A 14,156-nucleotide genomic window follows, 5' to 3' on the forward strand; every position below is an offset into this window, starting at 1 on the left:
GAGACTCGGAATGCCAGGGGGGCCGCCGGCCTTTGTAAGGCTTTCAGTCTAAACCGTGGATTTAATATGCGTTTTACTCTGAGCGCACTCCGCACTCGCAGCTGACCGTCCGCCCGCTGCAGGACACACGAGATGAGTCAATCACGCAGCCCAGCAGCCAGACCTGCGAACGGGGATCAGAGATCGCTCAGAAGACTCCCCCGCCCTGTCTCGGTCGAGTTCCTCGTCTTCGGCAGCCGAGAGTGAGTCACCCCGAGGAGGGGAGTCGAAGAAAACGGGAGGGCACGCGCCCCGGGGTGGAGGGGAGCCGAAAGACGAAATTCGGGAGCGAGGGAGCCTCGGAAGGAAGAGGCGGGGCAACTGCGTGTCGGGAAGAGAAGGAAGAGGCGTCCCGGGAGGGAAGAGAAGGGAGTGGAGGAGAGGAAGAAAGAAGGCGGAGGAAGAGAAGGGGGCGAGCGGGGCAGCGCGGGGTGGGCCGGGGAGGCGCCCGGGGCGGGGCCGCCGCGCGCCGGGGGGAGGGCGGTCGGCGCGGGGGCCGCGCGGGGCGTGGCCGCGGGCTCGGGACTCCGGCCGCGGGGAGTGGGGCGCCGGTGCTCGTGCCGCCAGACTCGGCTCCGAGGGGCACGTCCGCGCCGCGCTCGCCGCTCGCCCGCGGCTGCTAGCTTCCCCGGGACTTCCTGCCCGCGCGGTCTCCACCCGGCCGCGGCCCCCGCGCTCGGCTCGGGCTGCGGCGGCGGCGCGCGCGGAGGCGGCCGGCGGGCTGTGCGCGCGGACGGCTGCAATCATGGGGCTGCAGCCCCTCGAGTTCAGCGACTGCTACCTCGACAGTCCGTGGTTCAGGGAGAGGATCCGCGCCCACGAAGCGGAGCTCGAGAGGACGAACAAGTTCATCAAAGAGCTCATCAAGGATGGGAAGAACCTCATCGCGGCCACCAAAAGTAAGCGGGGACCTGGGCGCTTCGGGACCGGGAGGAGCCTTTCCTTGGGGCGGGGTGGGGGTGGGCAGTCCCTTGCCGGGGGCCAGCGGCCGGAGTTACTGAGATTCATTCGGGTCTGGGAGAGCCTGGGGTCTCCTCCGCTCCCAGGCAACTGGTCCAAAGCCCCCTTTCCCGCTCTCGTCCCTGTTCGGCGGTCAGAGCCAAGAACCACGCGTGGGAGACCGGTTCTTGGGCCCCCAGCCCTTCGGTGCCTGCGTTCCCCGCCGGACCGCCCAAGGGCAGGTTTTACTGCTCCCTTAAGCAGCTCACAGCCTCCTACAAACAGAAACATCAGTTTTCCCAGTTTTGTCTCGTGATCTTACTGAGGATTCTTTGAAAAACTTCAGGATGTTTAATTGCACCATTCCCGTGGCAATTTCTGAGCTTCCCGGCCACTCTTACCCCAGATCCTTCCCTGTATTGAGCCAGAAAGTCCACCTGGCGTCGGGCTGCTTTCTGCACATTCCTTCCCTCCTCCTGCGCTGAGGAGGCTGCGCTGAGGAGGGTCAAAGATTGGCCTTCCGAGGGCGCGCAGACAGCCTGCTGCTCTCTGGCCCCAGGGAGCGCTGCCTGCAAATAGGGAATTCCACCCCGGTCAAGTTGGATGCCTTCCTCCCTGGCTCTTTTCTGACTTTTGAAAGACTCGGAAATGAAGTGGCCACAGGAGAAATTGTGTGTGCGTGCGTGTGTGTGTGTGTGTGTGTGTGCGTAGCTGTCTGAGTATCCGAGAAGAGTCTTTTTAGGAGGAGGTGGCTGAAATTCGTGCTGGAACACTGAGTTGGTGATGCTGCTGCTCACGCGGAGGCATGAGTTCCGCTGAGAAGCAGGGCAGCCTGACCACACCTGTGACCCAGAGTCCGTTCTGAGGATGCTTCTGTGTGCTCCCTGTTCTGTCTTACAAAGACCTGCCCCTACAGCAGATCGTGGCGGGGGGCCGTATTCAACCGCGCAAATCTGTGTTAAGATCTTTAACTTTTCCCTAGTTTCTGAATTCAGCCATTTCCGGCCTTGGGAGCTCCACCCTTGTATGTTTGTTTGTAGACATCACCTCTAGGAAAAATACCTCATGTCATCGCGCCCTCCCCTTTGCAGTAGGGAAGATGAAACATACTGAACAAACTGTTTCAAGTCCCCAGCACAGTGTCCGGGACAGTCAACATTCACTTAATGAGTAAGTTGGAATAAGGTTTAATGAGAAGAATGTAGTGAGCCATCCTTGTAACTTTGGAAGCAAGTCACTCAGCTGCTCTGGAAAATGTCCAAAGTTCCTTTGGGTTCTGTGACCTCTTTGATGTTGCAAAATGAGCATTGGGAATCACTTTGTTTGGGACATGTGACTAGTGGGCTTATTTGGTTGATGGCTCTCCAGTGCCTTGGCATGGGGTATGTGTTGGGTGGGAGGTACGGAGAGGCTGTCAATATGTAGGAGCGAGTGGAGAAAGGCAGTCTCAAGGAGAAGGGCAGCGTGTGTGCACATGAAAAAGAGGACTCTTCTGCAGCTTGGTGTTAATCAGTGTCACTGGCTGGGGGGAGTGTACCTTCTCTCTTACTGGTTGGAGCAGCTCCCTCTGGAGCTAGGGTGCTATGGGATAGAGGCTTTGGTGTGGAGAGAGACAGATGGCAAAGCCAGTTTGGCCACTGGTAGGAAGCTATTTATGTGACTGCATATTAGCTCTTCTGCCAAACAGGACACATGCCTGGTGTTCCAGCAGCAGCTAGTGCATCAGGGGGTCAGCTGTCAACCCTCCTCCCCACAGTGTAGACTTTCGTGAATTTGTAAATTGGTATCATATTCCTTTTGATTCTTGTCCTTTACCATAAGAAACAATTTATAATCATGCTTAAGAAGACCCAGAAAGCATCCTTTTTGTCATCATGCTTAATTAATTTAATTTTTTTTAACCAGAAGATGATAACAACACAACTTTAGCCTATGTGCTTTTGTCAAGTTAGGAAGAGACTGCCTTTGCCCAGCTTGCTCCATAAAGTTTACTTCTAGTTCCCTATAAAAGATGAAGAGCACTGGACTTAAGTCAGGACGTCTGAGTTTAAGTGGCCCTCACTTTTAGGGCCTTGGGTACATAACGGCTGGGCAGGTCACTTAATTCTTTTGTGTCCATTTTCTCTTGTCCTACTTCTAAAAGAGGCATTTTGTCGGGCTCTGCAGTGTTTGGAAATCGCCTGAGTGGTTCATCTGAAATCGCAGCCTGGGCCAATCATTTGCTTAACCAGTTGAGCCTTCCCATAACATCTGGGAGTCGAGACGTCCAGGAAGGACATGAGGCGGAGGGGGGAGCTGCGGCAAGAATAACCATCAACGAGGACAGACTGTTTCTGTTTGAGGTGTTTTACATTGTTTTTTTTTTTTCAGGCACGACAGTTTGTGCATTTTCAGAATTGTGTGTTTAAGTGGTTTCTGTTTTTAGCCACCCTGTAAGAAATCTCCTGCACGCACTACGCACTTGTTGGGTTTGTGTAATTTTTACTGCCTTGATGCTTCGAATATTGAGTAGATATTTAAAGAAACTGGAGGGCGTTCTGTGGGACCTAAGGCGTACTGCCAAGTTCGGTTATGTAGCAATCAGAAACTACTTAGCACCTACAATTTGTTAAATATTGGGACTGAGATAAAAAAGAGGTACTTGAGTTCATTGTCCTCAAGTTGAATAAAGTTTAATCTAGGGAACATGTCCTCTCTGTATGGCGCCAAGTTCTCAAAGAAACAGAGGAGATACACAGACACGTGGTAAAAGGTTAATAATTCAGTGTCCAGCCAGGAACAAGAGTTGGTGGTAGGTGGAGTGGAGAAGTTTTGCTGGAAGTTTGGGGAACTCTTTGCTGTTCTGAGTCAGGAATGGAGCCTTGTCAGATTGGAGGCTGCTGAGGAGAGACCAGAACACACAGTGTTCGAGGACGGTGAGGAGACCAGTTGGGCCGGAGTAGAGATTTCCTTTTGGGGAGTACAATGGGATGAGTGGGGAGGTCAGACTCAGATTATGGAGGTCCACAAAAACGCGGTTGGGAGTGGGACTTTATCCTCTGGAGAATCGCTGGAGATTTTTTAGCAGAAGCCAGACCTGGTGGGGAAGAGGTGGCCGAGAGGTGGGGTGCACATCTGTGTGGGGTGCAGATGGCAGCGGGGGCAAGGGGAGCTCCGGAGAGAAGAGTTGGGGATCATTCACTCAGTTCAATGGAGTCTTTGTTTACATGGCGTTTTAGTCCTTTTCCCCCACCCCTTGCCTTTCCTAGAATAACCAGTGTCCTCTTTCAGTGCAGTTGAAACCTTTGTGAGCTTCGCACCTAATGTCCATGCAGTTTCAGATGTTTGGGGTTTGTAGAAACCTGGAGTGCGTTTGCCAGAAAGACCAATAAGCCGAATATGCTTTTCTCATACATTTTATATTGGGCCTTCCTGAACGTAGTCTATGCTAGTGGGAAATACTTAGTTTTAAAGCCCTTCCATGGGTATATAAAATGCTCTTCCATACGATACATGTAGGTGGTCTAGCTGTGTGTGCGTGTGTGTCTGTTAGAGAGAGACAAGCTGGAGGTGCCTTCGTGTGTGAGCCCGCTCTGATCACACACATGAAGAAGGGTGTTCATGGCAGCCAGGACTAGTGTTTAAGTCACCCATGTCTTGGTTTTTGTGCTTTTTAAGGCTTTGCTATTTAATGATTTTGCTTTGTTTTTCTCAGGACAACATCAAAGTTCCCTTTTGCTCTTATTATGTTTATTGTTTCTGAGAAATGGTTCACATGGTCATTCCTTTTAGGAGAAATTCCTCAAGTTGCTGTTGCATTGAAACAGGGAAATTTGGAAGACTTAAAAAGAATTTCACTTTGTAAACTGGAGCCTCAGTTTCCTTCTTTGTAAAAGGGACGGCTACAGAAAGCCTTTCGGGTTGCCTAGACGGGTGTGGCAATGGGTTGAAAATCCAGGTGTAAGTGGTTGTGTAGATGCTGTTTGGTGGGCCAACATTTTTTTTTTCCTCTTTCTGACAATCCACATTTTGTTCAAGGATCTGCACCTTTTGCCAGGGAACTCAGGGAAAAGTGGGTAAGGGTCCATTCTAACTCAGGGGTTCGCAATCATGGAATCACGTGGGAAGCTGTTAGAAACACGTGCAGTCATGGTTGAGAATCACCGAACTCCGACTCAGTTGTGGTAAATCTGTTTCCAGGGCTGGGAACTAGTTTAAGAATGAGGAGGTAGCGCAGTTCTTGCTGGTGAGACACGGTGGAAGGGCTGGTGGGGGCTTGGGGAAAGGGTTCCTTTCGTTCTTTCTGAGACTATTCTGCGAGGAGTCTCAGAGAAAAGGCTCTTCGCTCTTCTGTGGTGTCTGGCAGCCTTGCCTAGAGTCTCCGCCACCACCTTGGTTGGGACTGAGTGGCCCCGGTGTGAGGACCGCGGAACAGAGAGGTAATGGAGGCTGATTTCTGGTGCCACCATGGGAGCCGCCCATTGTTCTGTGTCCAAAACCCACCTCTGGGTATCTTGTTGGGTCTTCCGCTACTTAGCACCCTAATTTTGATGGAATGGTATAATGGTAAATTTTGTGCTGGTGCTCCTATTAAGTGGAATTCGTAGAGGTATAGAGAGAAAACTGCTAATTAAAAGTAGAGTGTTTTATTAATAGAAAATAATATTTATATTCATTGCTCCAAAGAAATCCCATGGACATGGACTTTCCCCTTCCCCCCTTCCCCCCTTCCTCCCACCACTCACACACTTCGGGACATCACCAGGAGAGTCTTAAACTCTTGCTTACGGATTTTACTACAGGGGCCTGGTCTCCAATGTGAAGGTAGACTTGCTGTACAAATAATTACTCTCAGAGTGGAGGTGGTTGGTGGACCACCACCTCCTTGGACCACCTCCTTTCGCTTAGTGTTTTTTAGGGGGTGGGAAGGGGCACTAGGGAACATTGTTGACTTTCAGAAGAGGAGGAAGATATTTTTGTGTTTAATCTTTAAAATAGCTGATGAGACAGTATGGTGTAGAAGATTAAGATCGTTGGTGGACCCAGGCAGGTTCTAAAAGCTTCAGATGCTGTGCATGCTGTGGGTGACCCCTGACTCCATTTGGGGCAGTTCTTAGTTAGAGCACCACAGCAGCGGGAGCCTGTTTGCTTAGGACGTTTTCCTGGTCATTTATCCGATGTTCTCATTCCTGTCTCTCTGACACATTGCCTCTTCCCTGTCCTCTCAACTGTTCCAGTTCCTTGGACCACCTCCTTTTTGCTTAGTGTTTTTTGGGGGGTGGGGAGGGACACTAGGGAACATTGTTGACTTTCAGAAGAGGAGGAAGACGCTTCTGTGTTTAATCTTTAAAATAGCTGATGAGACAGTATGGTGTGGAAGATTATGATCACAGGCTGGCGAATTAGTGTGTCTGGGTCCAGAGCATAGCTCAGCCACTCCCTCCCGGGAACTGTGGTCAGGTTACTGAGCTTTTCTGTATCGATGTTGTCATCTGTAAAAATAGATGATCATTCTTACTACCACCAGGAGTTCCTAGTTGGACTAAATGAGTTAATATGTGTAAAGTGTTTACAGTAAGCACTCCAATGTTAATCACATTATGATGTGTTTTGTAGTGTGTATTTTAATATTAAGGCCCCTTTCTCGACTGAAAAAGAGCTGCTGTGGCCCAGAGACGAGTATGTAACCTTTAGGAGCCTGTTTCCCCTAAGAGTGTGTTTGTCCAGATCACCACCACCAGTGGCTGAGAAGATCGACACACACATGTCAGACTGTGGAAAGGCTTCGAGGTTTGAATGTAGTTCAGGGTGCTGGAAGATCTTGAAGGTAAGTTGATAAATCAAAGCCAAGTGACATCTTGGGAAAATATTTTCCAGAATTTATTTCTGGTTCACAAAGATTTGAAGAAGAAATAGGTAACTACGGCTATTGTACACCTGGGCAAGCCCCCTTCAGCCCAGGCCCATGCAGGCAGCGGCAGGCCTGTCTTCAGGAGGACCAGGAGACCTCTGCTCCACGTTCTGAGATGACACCATCAGTGACTGGGGCCTTCCGATGCTTAAACATCACAAGGATGCTTCAGTGTTTAACCCTCAGGAAACCCTAACAACAAGATGAATGGACGGTGCTTGTGTTTGCTACTGGAAATTCACAATGAGAAAAAGAAAGCAGTGAGGGACTGCTCTCAAGAGGGGGGGATATTCTGAAGAGCTATCAGGGAGTCCTGTTCTGTGCCAAAGAATCAGTAACATGCGCAGAACAAATTCCCGAGGGAGCTGCTTTGAAACCTGTGACTCTAGCAGCCATGCCTTCACCTTATAATTTTGTTTTTTACATCCTAAGAGAGGCAAGAATTACACACACACACAAATCCTGTAGTCTGGAAGTTACTATAAATCATGTTTCAAGTGATTGCTGACTGTATGTGGTGGTAAATAGGCAAACCGTTCCCATTTGACCACTGTTTATAACATGCGGTATCTTTAGTTACTGTTTTTAAGTTTGGTGTTAGATAGCTATGAAACCATTCAGTTAGGAGATTCTGTGTTGTCTTGCATTGCCTATAACATTCTACATCCTGTTTAAATAAAAGTTGTCTTTATTCCAGGATTTGTAGAAGAGTGTTTAGACATTCCCAGATTATAAATCTGATTAAGGGTGTCTTGGATGTTTTTACTAGGTTTCTTTCAGTGAAATTCCATTCCAGAGACAAGTAGGTGATTCCAAACTACACCTGAAACATGTTTTATGTTATTTAAGGTGTATATAGTTTACGTGATTTTAATAATAGTTGCTAACATTTATTAAGCGTTTACTCTTTGCTTTAGTTTGTGTTAAATTCAGGGTAAGCATTACATTATTTGACATGAGGACTTTCTCAATGAGGTATGTTATTATTTACCCCATTTTGGAGATTAGGATACTGAATTTACAGAGGTTAATAGCTTGTCCAAATCACTCAATTTGTCAGTGGTGGCGCAGGAATGTGAACCCACATTTGTCTGACTCCAAAACCCTTAACCACAATTATAAGCTGTCTCTGTAAAGGGGTGTGGCTGTGGGCTCCTTTTAGGGGAAGTTGTGATGATAAATCCCTGGCTATCAGGAATGTGTGTACATTTCATAATCTAGTTAGGAGACTGTTCTTACTAGTTCAGCACAGGGACCATAATTTGAAATATTATGAATTTTAAGGCTCTCTGGGATGGTTATTGTAAGTAAAGCCGGTTGCTAATTTGTATAGTTTAGACACGAGAGATTGTATTGAGTTAGGACCACTTCCTAGATACAGACCGCCACTCAGGAAAATGCTTCCCCTCAGTCTCTCTGTCTCTTACATCGCCCTGTGCCCATTTTGCATCTCACTCTTCAGTAAACTTTAATTCTGTTCTCATATTTTAGTATTGGGCTTTAAAAAAAATCCTCACCCGAGGATATGTTTGTTGAGTTTTAGAGGGAGGAAGGGCTGGGGGGGAGAGAGAAACATTGGTTGGCTGCCTCCTGTGTGTGCCGTGAGTATTAGGCTTTTTTTCCTTTAAAAGTTTGTGAGATATTTTAGAAAATGTAAAAATATATTAAGAATCCAATTATAAGCAACTCTTTCTTTGCCGCTCAATTTAAGAATAAAAGCTGCTCTAGTAGCAACTATCACAAATCTGGTTTATTATTCCCAGGAATATTAGTTTATTTGAACACATTACTAAATAATGACACATTTTGCACATTTTTAGACTCTATATAATGGTTTTATATTATATGTGTTCTGCGACTCATTTTTTCCCCCTTCCTCATCATATTTGTGAGATTTATCCATGTGGTTAGTTCAAACTCTTTTTTCCTGCAAGTGGCATTTAAAAGTCTTTGTTAATACATTTTATGTAAATAACATAAGATGTTCTATAGTGTACCTTTTATCCATACATTTTTGTATTGTAAAACAATATATTTGGAGAATTTATTCATTATGAAAGCCATATTATAATTGTGTAAAATTTAAAGCACTAGCTTTGACAACAACCTGTACACAATGAATCTGAATTTTGAAGACATTTAATAATAAGCCTTTTGATATTTTAAGTTATAAACTTAGTATGGATCATCAGAGCAAGACAGTATAAATTTTAGGACTAAGACTCACGAACAAAACCCACAAAATCTTTAAAAGCCTCTTTGCTGTCATGAAACCAGACTTGCAATAATAGGTGGAGAAAAAATGACATTTGCATTCATAAACACAATGCATGTTAAGCACGGTTGGTCTAGTTAGGTCAGATGGATGTGATTTTTAGGCAGGGATTGGTTGGTATTTTGGGATAGGCCTCAAAACAAACAGGAACCACAGCCTGCTTTACTTGATTATCTTAATATAGGAGCATAATTGACACACTTGCCAAGGGGAGGCTTTTGTAATGAGAAAGCCTTGACATCCTTCTCTCTAAACAAACACACACACTGAAAAGTCCCTGACACTTTGTATTCCAAGGGCATGCAACTCTTTAAGCTTCAGGATCTGCTGGAATCACTGTGTTGCTACCAGTGCTAGGATCTGCCTCCCTGGTCCAACTCGATTTTCCTGAGGAAGATGTTAACTCTGGGCCACTCAGTATTTCAACGGTGAGTGTGATTTTTCCTTCCTCATTGACTTGTTCACCCACAGGCGCTGTCTGCCTTCAGCACCATCTCGCAGTGAGTCATGGTGAGGCGTGTGGCAGGAGGAAATCAATTGGGCTAAAGTAATGTCACCCCTGGTCTGAATACAGGATGTTTCATACTCAGAAAATGAATGCTTTTCTCTCTGTCAAAAAGAGTTGGCTCAACTACTTACTAGCAGTGTGACCTTGGGCAAGTTACTTAAACCCTCAGTGCCTAACTTTCTGTAAAATGGACATAGTAAGCTACCTCATGGGGGGTTGGTATTTGTTCCTCATGTTGCGTATTGAACGTCTTAGAACTCTGCCTGGCCCATGGGGGGAGGAGGTGGAGCTGGAGGAGCTTCTTTTTCTAAGAATGCTGCCCTGACTGCCTGTGTTGAACTTGAGCATGGTTACAGCTTTACTAGCAGGGACAGTAGAAATAGTTTGTGAACACATTTTTTCTCTTTTAAGCTAACAGTGTTTTGAAGCACGGGGCTGAACATAGGCCTCTCATTTATTAAATAGGAGAACACATCTGTAAAAATGAACACCTGGAGAAATGTGGCCTGGAGGCCACAGAGAGCATGCGCTCTAGCTGGACGACCAGCTCAGGTGGGCTGGGGGCTGGGGCAGGAGCCAGTGCTGGGCAGGAAGAGCTACAGAGAGGGTGGGGGCAGGGGCGTGGGCATGGGCGGGGTTGGGAAGGGCCTGGTAGAGCCGGTTAAGGACTTGAGGCTCATTCTGAGGACAGCGGGAAGTAATTGAAACATTTTGAACAGGGGATTGGTATCATCTGAATTGTATTTTAGAAAAGCTGCTTACGCTGCATTTGAGAGAGTGTATTTAAGGAAAGCAAGACTGGGGGTCAGTCACCTGGGCAGACTTTGGTATCTGGAGAGGCAGGTTTCTAGAAGTCGGGATTTAGGGGCTGCAGGCTTTGGCACGTGATTGGGTGGGGTGAGGAAGGAGGTGTCAGGATGATACCTCAGTTCTTGTCTTGGACTGCTGAGTGCTGTTGACTGAGGTAGTCCAGCAGGAGGAATAGGTTTTGTGGGGAGAGAGGATATGTTTTTGGTTTTGAATATGTTAAGACTGAGATGCTTCTGAGATATCCAGGGGGCATAGTCGGTAGTGTGTTTCTCTTACAAGTGTATAATTCAGGATCAGGGAACAGAGCTAGAGAAATGAGATTTTGGGGACACGGCATATAAATGGAATTGACACTGTAACTGGAGAGCGTAGAAGGGGATGGCAGGGTGGCTCAGGGCACGTTCTGAGAAACACCAGCTTTTCAGATGGGTATAGAAGAGCTTGAGAAGGATATGTGAGAGCAGTAGCCATTGACAGAGGTGGAATACCTGGAGAGGGTTGCACAAGCCAAGGAGAATGTTTCAGAAAGCAGGAGGGAAGCAGACAAGGTCATGCTACAGAAGTCAGGTACCATTTGTTCAGGTGACATTGCATTAGCAAGACAGTGTCCTTGGTAAAAGCTGGGAGAGTAGTTTGTGGCCCAGCAGGGGTGGGAGCCCGGTGGCAGAGGGTTGAGAAGGCAGCGCGGGGAAAAGACATGAGCCTGTGATGCGGAGACCTCTCCACCTTGTTGGTAAATGGGTAAGATCAGAATGAGCTGAAGAAAGTATCCAACAGAGAGGAGAGCGACAGTTCAGGGAACGTTCCAGAGTAGAAGGTGGTTCTGAATACAGAAGATGAGGTATGGATGGCAGGGGATGGATGAACTAGACACCCTTTGTCTGGTTCAGTTATAGGAGGGTGGGAATGGCCGGGTGCATGGCCAGGAAGGGTTGTAGGTTTGGATGATGAGTTGATTATTAACTGATGTGTTTGAGTGGCAGGATAGTTTTCAGAAATCGTTTTAATCCTCTCCCAGCACATTCTTTTTCTGGTTAATGAGTAATGTGTGACGTGCAGGAATTGTCATAGTAAGTTCGAACTGGACGGGATGGGATATAGATGTTGAACTATGAAGAAGAGGTAATGGGGGGAAGGGGAGAAAAAACAGGAGTAAAATATCTGGATAAACAACCCTGAAATCAGCAGGAAATGCCTTTATTTCAGACTTAATTCTGCTGGCACTTGAATACTTTATTTCAATACATCTTAATCTTGGTTTTAAAAAATGTAAACGGAAACATTTTTTTTCTCTTTCACTGGAAGACAACTGCTGATTTTTGTGTTTTATCTCAGTGGAATAGTGCTGGTTCTCTTTGGATTCCACAGAGAAGAAAATGCTTCTGGCAACATCTGGGACGATTCTAGAACTTCACATTTCTGCCTTTTTGTCTGAGAGAAGAGGGGGGGATGGAACTCAGAAGAGTTAAAGATGTAGTGATTATCTCTGATCCAGAAGTAGTTTTTCTTTCCTTTTTCAGTTAACTGAATAGGCTTTAACTAGTTTAAGAAATGATTGCTGGAGGAAAAACATTCTTCCAGAAAATGTCTTTACAGGTGTGCTGGTGAGCAGGCGGCCCTTTTTGTCCCTTTTCCATCTGCATATACGGACTTTAGGCACACAGTGTGACTTCAAAGAGGTGAAGTGTAGTGGCTTTTAGGTTCTTCAGAGGGAGGGGATTCTAGGGCTTCAGGGAAGAAGTTCGTTGCTTTTGACCCTGGAGCTAGGGGTGGTGGTCTGTTTTTGTGCAAAGCATAAGATAGGGTTCAGAATGAACTTGAACTCTCCTTTTTGCTTTAAAAGGTCAAATCTCTGGCATAAAACATACTATATATACTCATTCATTTCCTTCATATGCAAGTGAGAAAAACTCAATAAAAACTAGTTGAAGCAAAACAAAAAAGGGATTTTTAGCTTCTGTGAGTGAAGTCGAAGGAGGAGCGGCTCACTTTTCATACACCTGTCCCCAGGGTTCAGACGGTGTCATTAGATCTTTTTCTTGCATTTCCCTCAGTGGGTTTGACCCTCAGGTTGCAACGCTTTCCATGATGGCCATAGCTTAAGGTTTATGTCTTTATAAGCATTCTAGCCCTGGCTGGTGTAGCTCAGTGGATTGAGCACGGGCCTGTGAACCAAGGGATTGCGGTTCGATTCCCAGTCAGGGCACATGCCTGGGTTGCGGGCCAGTTTCCAGCAGGGAATGCATGAGAGACAACCATACATTGGTATTTACCTCTCCCTCTCCTTTCCTTCCCCCTCTAAAGATAAATAAGTAAAAATTTTAAAAAATAATTCTAGAGGAGAGTGACTCCTTTTCCTTAGAGCTGTTGCTCTCCAGGAGAGGATTTTGACCCCCAGAGAACATTTTTGGCTGTTGTGAGTGAGTCGGGGGTGCCCCTGGCATCTGGCGGGTGGAGGCCAGCAATGCTGCGAGACCTCCTGCAGTGCTCTGTACAGCCCCCGGACAATGGACAGTGGTCCAGCTCTGTCCAGAAATGTTAATGATGCTGAAAGGGAAAAACTCTGCTTTAGAGATAGGGAGACCATAGGGTCTTAAGTCATGGTATATTTTTTAAAAAAGACTGTATTTATTTTTAGAGTTAGGGGAAGGGTGGGAAAAAGAGAGGGGGAGAGAAATCAACTGGTTGCCTCTCACATACTCCCAACTGAGGACCTGGCCGGCAACCTAGGCATCTGCTCTGACTGGCAATCGAACTGGCAACCTTTTGGTTTGCAAAATGCTGCCCAATCCACTGAGCTACACCAGTCAAGGCTAAATGAGGATACTTTTGAGAGTAAACTTCTGCTAGGGCAAGAGGCACAACAGGCGTGAGCTAGGATTGTCCTGAATAAGCCTGGACATGTGGTTGGCCTCCCTAAATGCCTTGTCAGTCCTGGGTCACTTGGCCAGCCCAGACCACCGAGACATGGTGGGCGGGTGGTCTAGTTCGGCTGGCCGGGTGACGCAGCAACCACCGGGCTAAGGAAGCAGGCAGCAGATGATTGTCTGCTGCAGCAGATCATCAAGGCTCATAACAAAGAGATGTGTAGGACATGGAAGCATGGCGATGTCCACTATGCAAGAGAACCTGTGTTTTGAAGTGACTTGGCTGGACTTGTTTTGAGCCTAGAGGCTTTGCATGGCAAATGAGGCTAGGTGATGGTAGCAAATCAACATGAGTATGCCTTCTGTTTTCCCCATTGCCTGGTTGATTGCTTTTAACCAAGACAGAGAAGGGTCGGAGGGATGGTAGGTCATAAATGAAGACTGTGGTCTGTGCAGCTTGCCTGGACACATGGTCAAGGTTGTTGATATGTGTTGGTTAGTGTTTGTGCCTTATAGTATTCAATGTCTGAGGTATGGAGTCGCTGTGGAGAAAGTGTAGACAGAGTTTAGATTAAAGTAGTTAATGTTTATACCATCTTAACTTGTTATAGGCCAAGAGAATAGTTAAAAGATTAAAGTATGATTTGCTGACTTCCTTTAAATTTCTGGCCCTGACAGTGCTCCTATTTAGTTTTGGGGAGTTCAAGTCTTGTTAAGAAGAACTGATCTTTGTGAATGTAATTCATTCCACAGAGTGGGTTAAGGACTTCTACATTCTTTTTTCTTTTTAAAATTTTTTTATTTATTGATATTAGAGAGAGGAGGGGG

General features: G+C 46.7%; 1 protein-coding gene across 2 annotated transcripts in view; it reads left to right on the forward strand.

The window, feature by feature from the left end:
* The first annotated feature begins 534 nt into the window (after positions 1–534).
* The window catches only part of ARHGAP10 (Rho GTPase activating protein 10), a 246,072-nt gene continuing 232,450 nt past the window's right edge, over positions 535–14,156 (forward strand). The window contains exon 1 of one of the 2 annotated variants that reach the window (XM_037162342.2): positions 535–938. In XM_037162342.2, coding sequence (XP_037018237.2) covers positions 785–938 — 154 coding nt within the window. In that variant the 5' untranslated portion in view covers positions 535–784. The remainder of the gene's footprint in view (positions 939–14,156) is intronic. The other variant, XM_053658368.1, reaches the window with a different exon arrangement.

This window comes from Artibeus jamaicensis, unplaced genomic scaffold (genome assembly GCF_021234435.1).
Source record: "Artibeus jamaicensis isolate MK-2021 breed Jamaican fruit bat unplaced genomic scaffold, CSHL_Jam_final scaffold_537, whole genome shotgun sequence".
Taxonomy (NCBI): Eukaryota; Metazoa; Chordata; class Mammalia; order Chiroptera; family Phyllostomidae; genus Artibeus; species Artibeus jamaicensis.